Source organism: Varroa destructor, unplaced genomic scaffold (assembly GCF_002443255.2).
Source record: "Varroa destructor unplaced genomic scaffold, Vdes_3.0 BEIS01000003.1, whole genome shotgun sequence".
NCBI classification, from domain to species: domain Eukaryota; kingdom Metazoa; phylum Arthropoda; class Arachnida; order Mesostigmata; family Varroidae; genus Varroa; species Varroa destructor.
Genome location: NW_019211456.1, coordinates 14076393 through 14094149, shown reverse-complemented (window position 1 = coordinate 14094149; position 17757 = coordinate 14076393). Strand labels below are relative to the sequence as shown.

Genomic DNA, 17757 nt, shown 5'->3' with positions numbered 1-17757 from the left:
ACGTCGTGTAGCTTGCAAGAAATAAGCTCTGCGGGACGGGCTGTATTCACTGATAGAGTTTATGTTCTGATTAAATACAGCGTAACCTTTTAATTAGCTAACCTGCAGTCTTCGAAAAGTCAAGAAGAAAAAAGAAGGAGGACAAAGACTGCCTCTTGAATTAAGACCAAAGAAGAACAATTAAAAAAGCACGAAGTAAAGTAACGCGGGCAAGTGTGACGACGGAAAGAAAAAGGAAGGGAGCGAGAAACACTGCAGATTAGCTAAATAACGGATGGATAGACCGTAACAACTGAGAGCTTATGGGCGACAACTGATTGGCTGACCAGTTACTCTAGCTATTTTTTGACTCATGGGGGAAAAGATAGATATCGGCTGCGCAGAATCTAAGAAAATAAAACCAACATTGAGAAGAAGCAATTGAAGATGGCAGTAATTCAACAAGGGGATTGGGAAGTAATCAACTCTTGCCTTGCTGGCTCGCTGACGAAAACTAAGGGGGGAAATTAGTTTAGGGAGGAAAAGGCTTTTATGCTCCTCATAGTGGCGGCAGCTATAAAGAGCGTTAGGCTGTTTAGTAGTCAACTCCGTTCGCCTCAAATCGGTCTGACCTAGCTGTGCGTTTGCACTTTAAAGTTGGATTTGTTACCATAGTCACTAGACACAACAACTTTCCATACAAACATACAATGCATTTACAAAACAGAAGTGGACTACACGAAGAGAGGATGATCCAAATAAATTATAAAGTAGTGGGCAAAAAATATAGTACGTGTGTAGCGTACCTCAAGATTCGCCAAGCTCAGCCCGTAGGAGCCTGACAGCAGGTCAGGCAGAACATTGTTATCGAACAATCGTGTAGTTATATCTATCGTCCTGCACGTACTAGCTTCATCTCAGTGTTTTTTGTCGGGCAGAGGCATAAACAAAAATCCGGTTTGGGCGTGTCCTAGTTGTGAACGACCACATCCGATGAGAATATTGGGCAATTTTATTGATAACCCGGGCTCGGCACTTCGCAAAAGAAGTGCACAAGTATACAAACATATCACAAGCAATGCCACGCACTGCAGAGCGATCGAACGAGACTCGAGTGTGTCATCTACCAGGCGAAGTTCAGAAGAGGTCACGCAATGAATTAGCGACAATACGGGAGACCACCTAATGACTGGTGACGAGTATAAGACAGAAATATAAGGAGAGCAAACTTCCTTATACAGTCTGGCGGGAAAGGCAATTTGGTACTTCAATAAAATAGAAAGCCAGATTTAACGATACGTTCAAAAGTATCGAAACAAGTAAATTTATTTTCATTCATACGTGTACGGTCGAAATATATTTTTGCCCTCACATCAATCGCTGGCAGTCATCCGTTGAGTATAGGTAGCTATTTTTCCTAATATCGGTATCTCTTGTCGGTACCATTGTCTCGTCATCGTCTCTAACGGAAGTTAGGGGTGTTAATGGCTTAGGCTCTAACTAAGGAGACGGTCAACATTAGAGCGGAATCGAGCCGACGCTTACTGGTGCCATTTCGTCGCTCTCACAGGACGTTACCATCGAGGCGAGACATGGTGAAACAACGAAACATGTTATCTATTGTAATTTCAAAGGAGTTTTCTCTGCTATTATTCCTCCAGAGAAGATTAGATTATTACTAATTATGCCGAAGGGCATCATAAAGAGCCCGTAACAATCATAGCATTGTCCCAACTCGCACTAACCATGAAGCATACAAGCCCGTAGGTAAAACCTCATACTTAACTTGTCGTTCTATATTATAGGAGAAAAAATCTATAAGTGATCTTAATTTTGCGGAATCAATCAAATCCCACGGTGGACGCTTGTTCCTTCGCCCCACAGCTCCTGAATAAAGCGCTTTATATAACTTGCGATTCATAAAAAGCATCGATTTTGTTGATACTACAGTCCATTGGAGCCTTTATAATTTATCTGTAATTATAATAAGTTTGTATAATATATTTCTTGATTTCAATAAACTGCTTCCCAAACAGAAAAAACAATTGTTTACAATTTCATATTTATCACCAGTTTTAATAGAAAGTCACGTTTAACAATCAATAATAAAAAATCATATATTGCAAGATTCTTTGTGTGTCATACAACGTCTCACGTCTATGAAATTGTCGTCCGGCGGTCTGGAGATACTCGGATTTTTTAGGTACCTAGTTTCTACATAAAATCATGTAAATGAATAAATACATACCACGGCGGTTGTTCGTTTGGCCATCGACAAAATTAGGCAAAGTCAACATCGTAATAACATAAATGAAATCGAAGATAAGGAGTGCTTAATTTTTTGACATACACTTCTATTGATTTTGGGCTAGTCATGTGGAATTAGTTGATTCTGCAAATAGGTCTCGTTCCTTGGACATAGTTCTAAGTGAATAGCTCAGGAAAAATACAGGAAGTGTACTCTGTTCTATAACTCCGACCACATTACACTTAGCTGAAGCTAAGGTACTTAAATAGAACGAGTCTTTATCTAGTATTTATTAGTAGAAATGTATTATAACTAAATACGGAACCATAATCAAAACCTTTGGCGTGATCAGACGACGTAATGATCTTGAGGTCTTTGAGAAAATACTATTTCTATTGTCTGCGGACGCCTAAATAATTACTAAGCATAGTTTACCATAAAATGTCCATTATAAAAACCTGCAAACAAGTATTATCCACAATGGCCATCGTAAGGCACGAGTCATTTTGCAGTGAAATCTACGCGACATGTTTAAATGAACAACAGCACATAATAATCTACAGACTCTCGTTTAAGCGACTCAGGAACACTATTTTCATGATTTAAGTTCATTTGTAGAACAGATTCCATGGTCTGCAAATGGGAAAAATTATCAGTATTTATCTCTTAATTAACTTTAGCCAACTTTATTACCAAAGTGTAAGTAGTGTATCCCAAAGTGAAATTACCATATGGATATTTTCAAGCATGAAAATTGCCAATACCCTCTGAAGCATGCCCTGTGAAGTATCAGAAGGTGATTTGTTGGTAATCAACCTAATCTGACACTAGCCGTCCTTTGTAGGTAGATGCCGTGCTAAATCACTAACGCTGTATATTTATACGATTTAATTTTAATTTACGAACGGATTTTGAGAGGCCGTGAACATACGCAGCGCAGATGTCCGACACTGCTTGTCGATCTAGGTTAATGCGGCCGATTTTATGCAATAACATTAGGATTGAGTACTTTTACGGCTGACTCCTTCTAGCAACACAAGAGGACCGCGTGCCTACGCCTAGTTTCAAGCCTGAATAGGCTCACTCTATTTTTAGTGTCTTTTTAGAAGGCAAACATTAGCATTACAGCGACACGTAGAAACAGTTATAGCCGACGCCCGAGCCTAAGCTCCTATGTTGCTCCTTCTTAGTGGTTCTTTCTTTTCATTTCTTTTTCAGTCGGTCCAGCTGCTGTCGGAGCTGCTTGAACAACAGGCGTGGAAGAGCTATTCATATCGCGTTCCGCTGTGGTTTTGGGTAAACTCTCGCAAAACCGAATTAGATACCAGCGCCCAGCAAAGCGATGACGTCACTCTTGACAGCATCAACGGTACGCCAATTCGTGCATTGTCAACCACTATGAGTAGATATACTTTCTCAATAAAGATAGCAAGGCCTTTCACGCTCTTCACCTATTTTAAACAGCTTTACTTCTAGGCGCATTTATAGTACGATGTATAGTCCATTATTTGAATGACCTTCACCCAATGTTATGCCACCCCCAAAAAAGTGACGCCCATGTTTTCGATATCTTAGTTTATATGTGGCAGTCCTACTGACTGAATCAAGAATAAACAGAGCATCGATATTGATAGATAAGTATTTAACAGTTGCTTTCGTCTTAGGCAGCTAAGTGGAATTCTGTATGATTGGGAGATAGACCTTGATATGAGCCGCGTCTTTCTCTATAACCCTATGATGGCGTCATGGCTAGCATCTGCCAAAGGGAAGTCAGTAGTCACTGTAAAGCCATGTGGCGCCCAAAAACTGGCCTTATAGGAGATCTACATCTAGTTAATATTAAGAAACGTATCGGCGCAAAGATAAAGCCTAGTGTTGATTGCGGCTAAAAAAACGCTCCGTAAACCCATTTACTGGCGTAGTAAACATCTAGAAGTTGCTGCATTAACCTATTAGACAAACAGTTACGCTAAAAGATACGACGAAAATAGATATGGATAGTCAACGATACTGTAATCAAATGGCAGAATTATAACATAACGAGCCCTTTGACGATGTTCCTCGAGAAATTCATCAGCCGATAACATTATACATAGCGGAGCATTATGGCTGGACGTGGCGCTAGGATGCCCTATCCGATAACGACGACACTCTCGAAAACTTCCGTTGTAGGTATTTCAGGCTTTCCGCAAAAGTCTGACGTGGAGCTGAGATTGGTCGTTATACGACTGCGACACACTATTCCGTGCTACAACTATCAAAGGTGTCCAACTATTTTTATACTCGTTAAAATATCAAACGTTTTCTAATTACGTGAATTTTAACGGAGACGAGGCAAATGATAGTCTGGCAAAGCAAGATTAATGTTTCATAGCGGGAAAAATAGAATAGCTTTTTTATTCATATATATACAAGTGTTAGGAATTACTATTACAAAGGTACCCTTTTTACTACATTTTTTGTTCATCCCTACGCCTCCGGAAATCGCTTTTTCAGGGGGCTGGCTAAATTAAACAATTACCTTCTGCCTACAAGGATACCTTTATTTTTATCTGCTAGATATCCTGCAAGACTAGTCAATTTCGCGTTACACAACATCATTTCGAGGGAAATTAGGTCTACTATGTAATGCTATAGAAATGTCAAAATTCTCTCACAACAAGCTAAGCCTGCGTGGTATTAGCTGAAGAAGTCTTCGATTAAGATGTATCGCAGTTTGATTTTAGAATAACCTAGTAATGATCAAAGCAGTAAGCAATATCATCTTTAAGCGATAAAACAAAGAAAAAAAAACGTTCTTCGAATGATTCGTTATTGTGAACCGAACAAGGAAACCTTATGCTTCTGCATTGGCAACTATTACCTGGGCGGTCGTACTCTTTTTGCTTAATATAATTAACCGTTTCAAATCAGTCGATACCTCTGCTCGATTAATGCCTGAGATTGTCGTTAAACTTTTGTTTGATCTCAGTCTCTTAGAGCCGATGCGGTGAACCTAATTTAAATTGGTGGTAATTTTTTTCTGAAACATTGCCAACCTGTCTTCGATTGGCATCCGTGAGCTTTGTGCGCATGTTCCCGTAATTTATCAATAGGAACACTGAGCAAAAACATGATGTCTGTAATATATCGTTCAAGTTTAGCGAAGCAGATAATAAGCAAGCACCTAATACATGCCGCAACTGCCTTTCAATAACCAAGGTAGATTGTCCCTTGGGGGCTGCTATTGTTCCTCATTATTTGTAAATGGCCATTGAACGAAGCTCGCCGGACCAGAAGCATTGAGGCATTGACCGATATACACATGAGCTATAGGTATATTAGAAGGTATTAATAGATTTAATTAAAAGAATTAGTTTCAAATAAGGTAAGAGGACCGAGAATGTGTCCGAACAAGTTCATTGATTTCGCTTAAGAAAACCGTATCAAAACAGAGCAGAAGTCTGACGCGATATACGCCTAAACTACGTGTCCTATATATACATATAGGACACGTAGCTAACTGAGAAATATTACAGAAATAGATGTTGCACGAAGTTGTAAGGTAAGCTAAACCCAAAGATGATACGTAGAATATTATATAAGAGTGAAGTTATTTTGCTGTAGTTCTACAATAAGATACCTTGCCAGATTTATCCGAGAAACAGAAGGTTTTAATCTCTGGACAGTCTTGAGTCAATACATAAATACTCCATTTAAATTAAATTGTACAATCAACTATGGACATTTGAATCCGCGCCGTACCGGAAATGTGAACTTTGCCAAGTAGCTTAACCTCGCGAGGGCCGAGAAATCGATCAGATATTGTAAACTTTAGTAGTATTTGAAGTCTTTAAAAGATGAGTATTTGACACATATATTCCCAATAATACATTTCCATGGAATATCCACATAGTTTGTAGATTTAATCTACTTTTATTCAAGGAAGCGTGCTTACGCTGCAAGGTGAACCTAAGGGAAAAACAAGGAAGGTTCCATTCTGAACAATGGTAGCCCCCCTCCATACTAGCAAATATGTGCGATACGATTTTTGTCCCTCTAATTAAGATGTATATAGGCACGTTGTACGCCTTTTTTCTTTTTTTTTGAACCAACAAATGCTTTTCGAACAAACTGTGTAGCCATAGTTTGAACTGAACGACGCTAAATCTGAGCAGAGCAACAAATTTCCCATCAATTGCTCATATTATGTAGCAAAACTTCATATATGTTTATGCGAAGGAAGATAAAATTGAAAAGTCTGTAGTGTTATAGAAGCCTATCTGTTGATGGGTCGTAGCACCTTCGCCAGACATAGGCTTATTGGGTGGGAGCAGTGTCCAGAACCTCATGTTAACACCCAACAATTAACGATTTTTTTTTAAGAACAGAGTAAAGCCGCTATCCAATTGACGTAAAGTAGTTCTGGCCCATAGTTTTTCGAAATTGGTTCCGCTTGGTCGAAAGAAAAGGAGAGTGGTCATGGGCAAGATTCAGTCAAGGTGATAGCGGCCATATTAGAAATTCTATATGTTAAGAAACAATAGTATAGAACAATGCAAACGCCTAGACAAGTATCTAAATCTGTTCCCTACTATTCAAATGGGTCGTTACAGACTAGCTTCTAAACGACGTGAGCAAACAGCGGCATTTCTTCTGTGTATTTTGGTGCAATTTTTCTTCGTTGGTCTACTATCCATCTATTTATCATGTTTAAGCTATTCAAATGCTCGCTCACCTGCGTAGTTGGTTCTAAATAAAATAAAGTATAGTTTGTGATGAACTGATCGCAACGGGCTACGCCATGTGATGGTCCAGCGTTGACATCTACCAATGTTAAACCATGTAAAACTGTTAGACACAGTTTGATCGTTCGGAAATACAAAAGCGAACAATAGGAAATGTTACGAATGGATGTTTTGCCTCCAGATTGTTTAAGTCAAGCCTCTGCCTTGCTAGATTTTAAGAACAGCCTGGCACAGCCAAAAGACAATGGTAGTAAATCCTAACCTTGGGATGTACAGCTGGGCAGGGGCTAAACACAATATCATGTGTATTCCACGTATTGTGCGCTCGCTAGCAACAGTAAGCCACCTAAAAAAACTCTGTTTTTATCTATCATCATTTGGTATTACTCGCTCGATTCATTGTTACTAGGAGGTACAATGTTTTCATAGAGAAGGCTATGCTGCTTTCACAGAATGCATAAAATGGGGCATAAATGCCCCTATAAATGCGGGTGTGTGTGTGTGTGTGTGCACGTACCCACGTTGCGCCGGGGTATTCTTATCTTATTAATTGCATTCTATTGCTGCATCTCATTACTTTTCGTTGGGGCAAAGGATCTACTCGAATCGTTGCACTTTGCATAAGCCCGTTTTCTATTGGCGCCCTGCCTCCCACCCCCCTCGGTACAAAACCGCTCGGCGAGGTCCCGCTGTATTGCTCAAAACGAAAATGTAGGAAGAGCTATGACCTGCGTTGGTAGAAAACAATGACCGGCCGATCACTAAACTCTGGCCATAAGGACAATACGTTGGTGCAAAAGGTTTTCTTTAAGTTTATTGAATTATGCGATGCTTATGGCGTAGTCTTGTGGGTTAGAATTATTACTATCATATAATACATCGGGCGTAAAGGATCTGCGACCGATGCAAGCTCCGCCTGAATCAACGTCTATCTATCGTGTCTTCCTGTACAAGCAAATATTTATACGTAATATATGTATGTATATAAACAGAAAATAAATATGAATGCGTTGGTGGCAAGATTCGCTCGTCTGCATGATCCAGAGATATTTCCTCGATTAAGCCATCTTTAGCAATCTCTCCTCGAAATCGAACTCGGCTTTTCTAAATCTCCGTTGATTATTTATTCTTGCTCCTATAATAAATGTGCCTTTACAAACATAATTACGATTGTCGTTTTATCTAATAACAAGCACAGAACTTTAATGTTTAATTTGCTTTCAATTATCTATACAGTTATTCTGTGGTTACGAAGAAAAAAGTTTTCCGCCTTCTGCATACCGTGACCTATTTATCCCGATTAAAGAGCATACGATACAATCTTAAGAGCGCTCGCTTAGAACCCCCAAATGAAATAGCACTATTTGTTGATGTTCCTGTAGCAGACTCTTTATGAACTACCTACGGCTGGTACGGTTGATACATAGGATTCTCTCTATTTTCTCTAAGGGTTTACAGGGACGAGCCATAATTAGCCGTGGCGCTTTGAGACAAAAATGCTCGGTGCAAGTAAAACAAATGCAAGTTGATTAAACGGTCTGATTTAGGCAAGGGCAGCGGTGTCAAAGCAGGCTACCGCAGGCCAAGCAAACCGATTAGCACAGGAGCCAGCGACTAACCGTCTTGGCTTGGCAGCACCCTATTTACAAGGCACAAGGTGATAATATGGATGCCAATGGTTACGAGTATGTAGATAGAGCCAGTTAATCCATAACATGAAGGTTACTGACTTGGGGCCATCGGTTGTAACTTAAACACTCGTTACTCGGCCATGCAAACACTTTCAGAACAAACATCCGATGCTCAGCGTATTGAAGTTACTAGTATAACGATAAACATAGCCAAATTAATGACACCCTAAAAAAGTCGAATTCGATGAAAATGCGTAGAATGTGCAACTTAATGACTTATTAGTGCATCGCGGGTATCAGCGCAGAGAGGCCTAATTTGATTTTTCTATACATATATATATGGTGCATATGAATACTATATTTCAATCCTGTTCGCTATATAAGGACGAGGCGTTCTCTAATAAATCACATTTGTGGCGACAGCAGTACGTTGTTATTACAATTGATGTCAATGAGAGGAGAAAAGATCGTTCGAGCCAGGGGACTAATCAGTTGGAAGATGGACAAAGTGGTGCGCCATGCTGCAATGCTAAGATTCGTCATCGAGAATTTTACAGAATGTGGGAGAAGTTCGTTGCCATCGAACTTGCCATTCCTAAATTACTCGATGATTGCGCGATGAAATAGGACTTTGAAAACAGGGCGTATGTTTACGGCTAGTGGCGTAAACATGTGCTCAGGTTTGCTTGTGAAGTTATGTCAGATTTGAACCTCTGATAGCCAACACGGAGGCGGACACAGAACCCTTTTAAGGAAAGAGCTCCAACGTGAGTAGCAGCCGAATTTGACGCATTATCGTGGCACCTCATTGTGGATGCGGGGTTCCTGCTAGTGCCCGATCTGGAGTTCAGGGAGAACTGGCGCATGTCGGGAACACGTACCAGGAGAAGCCTCATCTACTGTCATCTGAGGAACGTCGCTTGCACGTATGTTCCTGAATACATATTCGTTAACGGGCTTCTTCTTGGGATTCTGTCTTGAGCCCAGCCTGGAGGCACGTTGTACCATTCAGGGATTGACATATGTAGGAATTCAAAGACTGCAGCGAGTACAGGCGCTTCCATATCGGTTCCGACATATGCCCAAATCGGGCAGATGGTGGCTCGGTGTGACGGTTGCAGAACTAGGTGCCAAACGCGTATCCCGACGTCCGTTCCTATGGAAGGAAACCTGCAGTGGGAGCGGGTCAACAAATGTTGTCTCAGCCATTAAGGGGATTATAAAAAGCACACCTTAAGGAAAAACTGGCACTGGCCTATAGAGCAGATTTTTGAGACTGCTGCGAGGCTACAAATATTTTTTTCTGCTAGACCACAAATTTATTGATCCGAACTGGGAGGCAGGATGAAATAGAGCCGAACCGAGCTATAGGATCACTTGACGCATTTGACAAAAAGGATAGGTTGTGCCAGAGAGCGTGCAGGGAAATTTCTGCAAAGTAAGAACCTTGAGCTTGTGCGAATATTTTTTATTGTAAGACCTTCCATATTTTAGGTTGTAGAAGCATTCAAGGCTACAAGGTATGTATCAATTTTCAATCAATAAATTTGACATATATCAGGAATGTGACTTTATATTAAACAGAGTTAGTTTTTCTTTAATTTGTTACTATTAACAGTAATGTTAACTAAAAAGCGGACCTTTAAATGGAGAACGTCAGCTCCTAGATTGGAAACTGGCGGCTGAGCATTACCGCACGTAACAATACTGTATACATAGCTCATTGCTTCACGAAAAATTCACCCTAAAATAGCCCCTGAAATATTCAAAGCGAACAAAATGAATTGGAAATTCGCTGATTCCAATTTTGCAAGTACAACACAAGGATACAACAGAAATTAAGACTCACGGGGTAAAGCATGGGAGCACGAACAGAACGCCCCATGGTTCAATTAGAGACGGCGTTTCTAACCCACACTATATCTGGTAATGTAAACGACCTACCTGGGTTACAGCAACCGACATCAGATATGTCACATGTTTGGAAACTGGATAGGTAGGCTGTGCGGCTATTTTAATATACGGCAACGCTTATCTGACCTCAATCAGATGTAGCATCACATTCGATATGTAGTCGATGAAGTCAGCGCTTTCGTCTCCACTACCCCCGCTGGAACCTAAATCTATCGTGTTCTAGGATTTACAATTGATAGCACGGTTCATGTCGATGTGATAAAGACAGCGAAATAATAATAAACTGAAGTGGCATAATATTACCGACATCTCCTTTAGAATAATACTACCAGTGCGTGGAACTCGTTGAGCTACGTAGAGTACATTAAGAGCTTTCTCATCTCTTCATAGGAAGTAGGTGGCTTGTCGAAGCTATTGTCCTTTAGGATCCCTGCCACGGTGCTATTATTATCTGGAGCTTTTTTTTTTGAACTTCGTTCACCCTACTCTGTCAATATGTATCGTTGATTAGTGTTGCACTCGGCCTAACTCACAGGTTAGCTTAAGACTTTTCTAATAGCGGCGGAACGTGTGCACCCCCGCCCCCCAACAATAAGAGATAACGTGTGCCGTCGTTTCTAACAGAAAGTCAAATTGGATAATTTCAGTGCCTCTTTTCATACATATACCTCATAAATTAATAGAACAATTAAATTCATAAGATCCCACGCTAACTGCGATCTGGATGATTACTGTGTTTTAGACTAATGATATTGGGAAAGCGTCGCATATTCCTAGTGAGGATCAAACCGCGCAGGTACCCCTACCAATAGTGTCAAGTTTTTGTATTCATACTTATATAGTGTGAAAACCTTATCAATGAAATATTTATATCTTAATGTATGCTCAAACAATATGTGGTTAGGCTTTATATCGGTACCAATTTCCATTGCAGCTGATGCAGAACATCGCAAATGTGGTGCAATTCCCTCGAAGCATCATCCAACCTTCAACGCATCGTTTATTTGGAGAAGGTGCACCTTGACAGGAGGATACGTTTGCCAAAAAAATCCTGTTGGTAAGCGCACACACGAGTCAGTGAGGACAATTATATACATAATATATTCTGTCGTGATTGTACATAGCGGTAAGAATCAATACGAAGGCCTTGTTAGATCTAGTTTCGTCGGACAGGCAAGCTTCAGGAATTCTGGAGCCTGATGCTTGCACCATAGAGTTCGAATACGGTAGGACATGATCTTAATTTAAATCCATTCGTTTCTTGTGACGTTTTTCGGCAGAATTCGCCATCAAAGATGAATACATAACACGTATCATTTGATTAAACGATCGGATCAAAGTTCAAATAAATGGGATCCATTGTGATTGCCAAACATAAAGCCTTAACCGGGATTGTGTCCTGCTCTTGTGCATACGATTAGAGACCAGTGTAAAAATATATTAATGCGTCTGCGCCCGTGCATTGGGTGTCGTCAAACGGGATGCTTGTTAATCATAGTTGTTGATCGATGAGCGCACGGTAATTTATGAGCAATTAATTAACTTCTATTAATCAAAAGTTATCCCTAAACTTTAACAACTTAATCAGAGAAATAGACATACAGAAAAGATTGTTGAAAAAATCACTTGGGGTTTTGAGCAGGAACGTGTGACATCATTTAGTCTCTATCTGAAAACGCGTTGATACTTTTGTAACGTATACACACAAACGTTAATTTATTTCACTGTCGAAAACTTCTAAACTAATTTGTGGGCCCTAAGCAGTTTTACCTAAAAAATACCACGTGACGTTTGTCGATGGCAGGGGTTGATGCCTCTATGGCCAGCGACGGTAGGTTGCTGATGTTACTCCTATAGGCTACAAATGCATGGACTGAAGGAGAGTACGAGAGTATGGCTGGCTGGCTGGCTGACTGTCACAATACCAAAAGATACGATAGCTTTCGTTTTTCCTACAACGAAAAATAAAAACGTGAATTCTAGTTCGCTAATCAGTATGCCACAGGCGCATCCCTTACAGAAGGAGGAAAAAGGCGGTGCAACTGTGAAGTATTCTAGCAACGTCATCCTATTTCAAATAAGTTGATCTACGTGCAAGGTACATTCTGTTCAGCGCGAACGGGTCGTTTTTATTTTCTTCATCTTTTTATTTTTATGGCATCTCGTTAGTTATCGTAACGTAGTAAACTGTTAATTTCTAGCGGGCGCTAGAACGATTAACGGCCACATTCGATAAATTAGTTCACGAAACCTACCCAGGACACTCTACTGGAAAGTATAGGTTGTCTAATCTAATGGCGCTAACTTTTAGAATGATAAAACCGATCACTGAATAACTGTATGACTACCTAGTGATAGTTTTAACATTGTCAATTAGCGTACGTAAAATCATGTTACGTCGGCTTCAAGTGGGCCAGCCTCGATTCATCATATTACGGGATTTCCAAAGGGTACAACACAACTAGGCGACACATGACCGTTAGCAACGCGTCATAGACGTGCGAATTCCCTGTAATGATATGGGTCTTCGGATCTGGATGATCCGATAGCGACGGGCGAAACAACATTTGTACTGCAATGATGAGTCATCTCGAAGAACAGGTTGGGTTTTCTCATCATAGCCAGAGTGAGATCCCTGCTACAGTTTCCTATGCGCGCGTAACAATCCGTCGTTGTCAAGACTGTCAGCCTCTGTTCCTTGCAGCTCTCATTTCATCTGCGAAGTATCGCCTCTGTGGTTATTCAATGTGTGGGGGGCGAACGCTCGACATTGCCCACCGGGGTCTGCCAACGGTAACGAAATAGCAGACGTTGCTCATAATACGGATGGCATTTCCGTAGCTAGTGGCTTGCGTTAAATTGAAGGCCGACGACGCCGGTACGATGGGCGCCGTAGTGACTCCAATTCGGATGCTAAGAGCCTTTTATCGCAAAATAGCTGATGCTGGCCGCCCGGCAGATAACGACAGACGTTGAATCTTCAGTCACAAACGAAAATCCTTCTTCCGACTAGGTAGCTTCTCGACGCACCAATAATACGTCATTGTTGTCGAATTAGTATAATGGTCCACTCGTTCGATTGGCTTCTTGAGCTGATCAGTGACGAAAACGTGACATCGGCGCGGCGGTTAGCTCAGCGTGGAAACATTCAACGATGCCGACCTAGGCTTGATCATTACTAACTAATACGAACTAGATTCGTCTATATATATATATATATATAGTTTCAGGTTATATATATATATATATATATATAACCTGAAACTAGGCAGCAATCGTGTAAAGCTTGCATCCGTGGCCGAAGATATGAAGTTAGTACGATGCAAATAAATTACCAGCTAGACAAATTCATCTCGGAATGCCTAGCTGATGGCGGTACGTCAACCGATGGCATTCTGAAGCCTTAAGGATGCTCAATGACTGCCGGAGAATTTGTCTTATATTTCACGAATGAGACTCCATCGAATTCTTGTCCGTAAAATCAGTCGTCTCGTCGTCCATTGTAAACAGAGCAGTCAAACCGGCTCACTACTTGAAGGCTTCCCGCGGCGGCTGTCCGAAGAAACTCACTCGGCGTAGCCTTACACATTTGATAGCAGCGTGTTTTCTCGTCATTGGAAGCTTGCCAGAGAAACTGAAATATATGTCGCTCAGCTTTCCGCAAGATTGAACCTGACATCCTTTTTATGATGTTGGCAGAAACAGCCACTGCGTGTAAACGAACATCCAGCAACAATTTTACCAAGTTCTGTTTGAGGTTCAGTGCTGAGAACAAGTGCGTGCTAAAAGATGTCAAATCCGACGACATAAAAAACAATCCGTCATTTGTTTTCCTTATTTGCTTTACGTGGTAGCTTCGGTCGTGATTCCCTGGATCGAAATCGTTTACGTTCTCTTCATGCTCGTTTTCGATAAATATCACGATCTTAGAATGATAGCTGGCAAGGATTTCGAAGTCACGGAGCAGAAGCTTATGTTTGAACGATAAATATTGCGAAACGATATCTAAATTGTTTGTCCGAGCAGAGGCGAACACTTAACCGTAAGGTACGGTATACGACTTTCTATCATAGGTCGTCGTGATATTGCCACAACGCGTCGCTCTCCTCAGCGGACAGGAAGCTACCTGGCAAATCCCAAAGCTTCTTCTACTATACGTCGTGTGCAGGCTTACGCAGAATCACAGCGCAACGGAGACGACAGCCGGTGGCCTCCATCCGTGTTAGCAGTGAATCTATCCTGGTTGGTATCAACGACTCGAATGAATTCTCGAACCCATCATCCCAACACAGGTCGGCCAACAGCAGTCGATCCCTATAAGCAACGCCGGGGCAGAGCAACTTGCGTTATTACCAAGCCTCTAATGAAGGACGTCGGGTACGCACTGACGACTGGAGTCAACGGTAAAATCCCGAAAGTGAGCAACTATCTCAAAGTACCCTCGTTTCACTCTGACGATTTGCAAGACACCTTCTAAGCGCCGCAACCTTCGTGTTCTATACGCCCAAAGTCGATGTCCTTTACTATTTAAATCGATCGCTGGTTGATTCTCGTTAGGGTTAGCGATGGATACTGCCCTCAAATTGGGAGGCGATGTTACTAGGCGTGCACGTGCATGCAGTAGATTCGCACGTAAGCGCATATTTAGGGAGTTCAATGCCAAGCTTCGCATAAACAGGTCATGCGGAGTGGAGTGCTGGTGTCCATACTAAAATGCGCCGTCGATATATTTGTAGCTGCTCACCAGCATGACACAGTGCTTAGCATCGCTGATGGTAAGCAATCGCGATAGAGTGCTGAGTGGTCCTTTAAGTAATCTTGTGGAAGTAATTAATCCTTCCGAGTCCGTCACGGTGGTCGATCTAGATATCCAACTGGCTGCACGAAGTCACATATCGCGTAACGCGACCGTCGTACGGATCGGGATTGTTTCGATGCGACTCAATCATTTGGATGCGCGGGTAGCTCCTGCGACCCGTTCGTTAGGTCAGCGGCAAAGCTGTTTCGAAGAGTACGCCAAAGGCATCACGGCCTCCTTCTGCACACTTTGTAGCGTCGTGGGTCGCATCGAATTCTGCTTGCCCGCTTTCGGGTTGCGCGCAGGCATGAAACTAGATTTTGTCGTCTAACTCGACTATGTTCACCGCACTGGATTTACTACTACTACTACTACTACTACCTCCAACAACCCATTGCGGTTTGGAGCGTTTACAACGTGAAAATTGTCAAGCCTTAGGGAATGCTCGTCTTGAATGGACGTGCTGGTCTGTGGTTCAGCGGGAACTCGCTCTTTCCGGTTGAATGTCTGTGTTTAACTAACACTATGAATCGGTGAGCTTCAACCTTAGTTCTGTACGAGTAGCTGCTCAGACAGTAATTGACAATTATGGCAACACCGGTTCATCGACGCAACACAGTGTCATGGACGCCGCGCAGATTTGCCAACGGTACGGATCATGTATTAGCCCCTTGGTGCTATGACGATTGGCAATCGGTCGCTCCAGATATTTCCGTCCACTTCCGACCAGCGCCATGCATACCGGCTTGTTTTAAGGTTCTCCAGCAGGAACCATTGTTCGTAATCTAATATGACGTAATAGACGTAATAGTATGACGTAGTAGACGTAATAGTACGATTCCTGTATTTTCGAGGATCACCAGGAAGAATTTATTGCGTAGGCAGCCCACTAGAGTCGATAGCAGCTCAATGTGGCACAAGGATTTTGACGCCCACTGCGAAGCGTTGTCACGCTGGTCTGCAAGAATTTCACTAGAACGCGAGCAAGCGGGAATCGTATCTATTGCAGTGTTCCTGGCGACAACTGAAATGGGTATCGTCGGCAGTAGCAGCGTAGCTGGCAAGTGTGTTAGGCTATGTATAGAAAACGAGCCTAGTACTACGGCACCAGTTTGTAGGCGCTTGCCAATCAGGAGGCCACCTGCGCATTTCCAATATAAAAAGGAAAAGGGATACATTTTTTATTAATCTAAAAGCAGGAAACACTCTATTCAGCAGGTCCTCACATTAACTTTGTCCTTCATTTTAATTCGAAAATCGGCTATAACAAATGACTATATTCTTGGAGATTCGGCCAGAGTCGGACACGTATTTGACAAAGAGTGTTAACTGGAGTACAGCATTCAAAAACCTAACTGTGTATGCGATTGGATATTGAAGCATTGACAGCACAGCATCCAAATATTGGCTATCATATAGTTCAAGGTTGAAAATCTGACAGATATTGCCTGGATATATTTTCGATAGCAACAGGTTATATTTATGATCTCATATATAAACGTATACGAGTCCCTAGAGTTCTTTCTCTACATCTATTTCCTTTCGAACACACCACGCTGAGATGTTACAATGAAGATGTCGTACCCCATCTACAGTTCTCTCATCGGCGATTAACAGTCAATTAGTGTTATCTCAGTCTAATAAATTTTTCATATTTTTATCTTTCGGTAGTTAGATGCCAGCTGCGTTGTAGCTTATCGGCTGTAGGTTGACGCACTGCGTAGGTGGTAGTGAGTCTCTACGCTTTTACTGCTTTCTGATAAGGGGGTGTATCTTCATCGTAAGGGAAACAGCGTGACTGGAAGTAGAGTCGAGTCTCTAGTGCCTCTTCCCAGACTAGGCTGTACTGCTGACGCTATCATCATCGCAGTGCTATGTATACACCAGTTATTCGGTTCCGCGATGCCACGTTCGCTTGTGCTCAGCTCCTGAAATACAATGTCTAGCTGCCCCTTTTGCTGTAAATCCCCGTCCACATCTCCTGCAGACTCCCCCCCTTCCTTTTCATTTGTGAGGCTTTTTCGCCGCAAATATCTCCCCCATATTCCTTTAAGGGCAGTTGAGAAGATGTTTGGGAGGAGCCCACATTGTCTTTTCACATGTGTGCGATAGTCAAGCAAGCAGGCAGCCAGGGAAAATGTCGTCTCTCTTCAATCCTTTATTTACAAAAAGCTTGCCGTTGCTGCATCCAGAGTGACAAAAATGACGCCGATATTGTGCCCGCAACCGCGGCATCAACTTCATTATACACTACACAGCGTACGTAACAGTAGCGGACAGCTCCATTACCGGCTGGGGGAAGGTGAGTTACTGGGCCATTTTAATTCAAACCAAGAGTGCCACTAATAGCCGTAGCGGAAGTGATGCTTAAAATTTCGATAGCACTGACAGCCGTAGCAAAGACAACAGACGCCTCTAATCTACAACCAGTCAATGTCTGACTTGTCACTGACCGACTAT

General features: G+C 41.9%; 1 protein-coding gene across 10 annotated transcripts in view; it reads left to right on the top strand.

Annotated features, from left to right (window-relative positions):
* The window catches only part of LOC111246668 (uncharacterized), a 231408-nt gene that overhangs the window by 151716 nt on the left and 61935 nt on the right, over nt 1–17757 (top strand). For all 10 annotated transcript variants that reach the window (XM_086982363.1, XM_022796634.2, XM_086982362.1 and 7 more), the window contains 2 exons: nt 3446–3596; nt 11434–11556. In XM_086982363.1, the coding sequence (XP_086838489.1) occupies nt 3446–3596; nt 11434–11556 (274 nt within the window). The remainder of the gene's footprint in view (nt 1–3445; nt 3597–11433; nt 11557–17757) is intronic.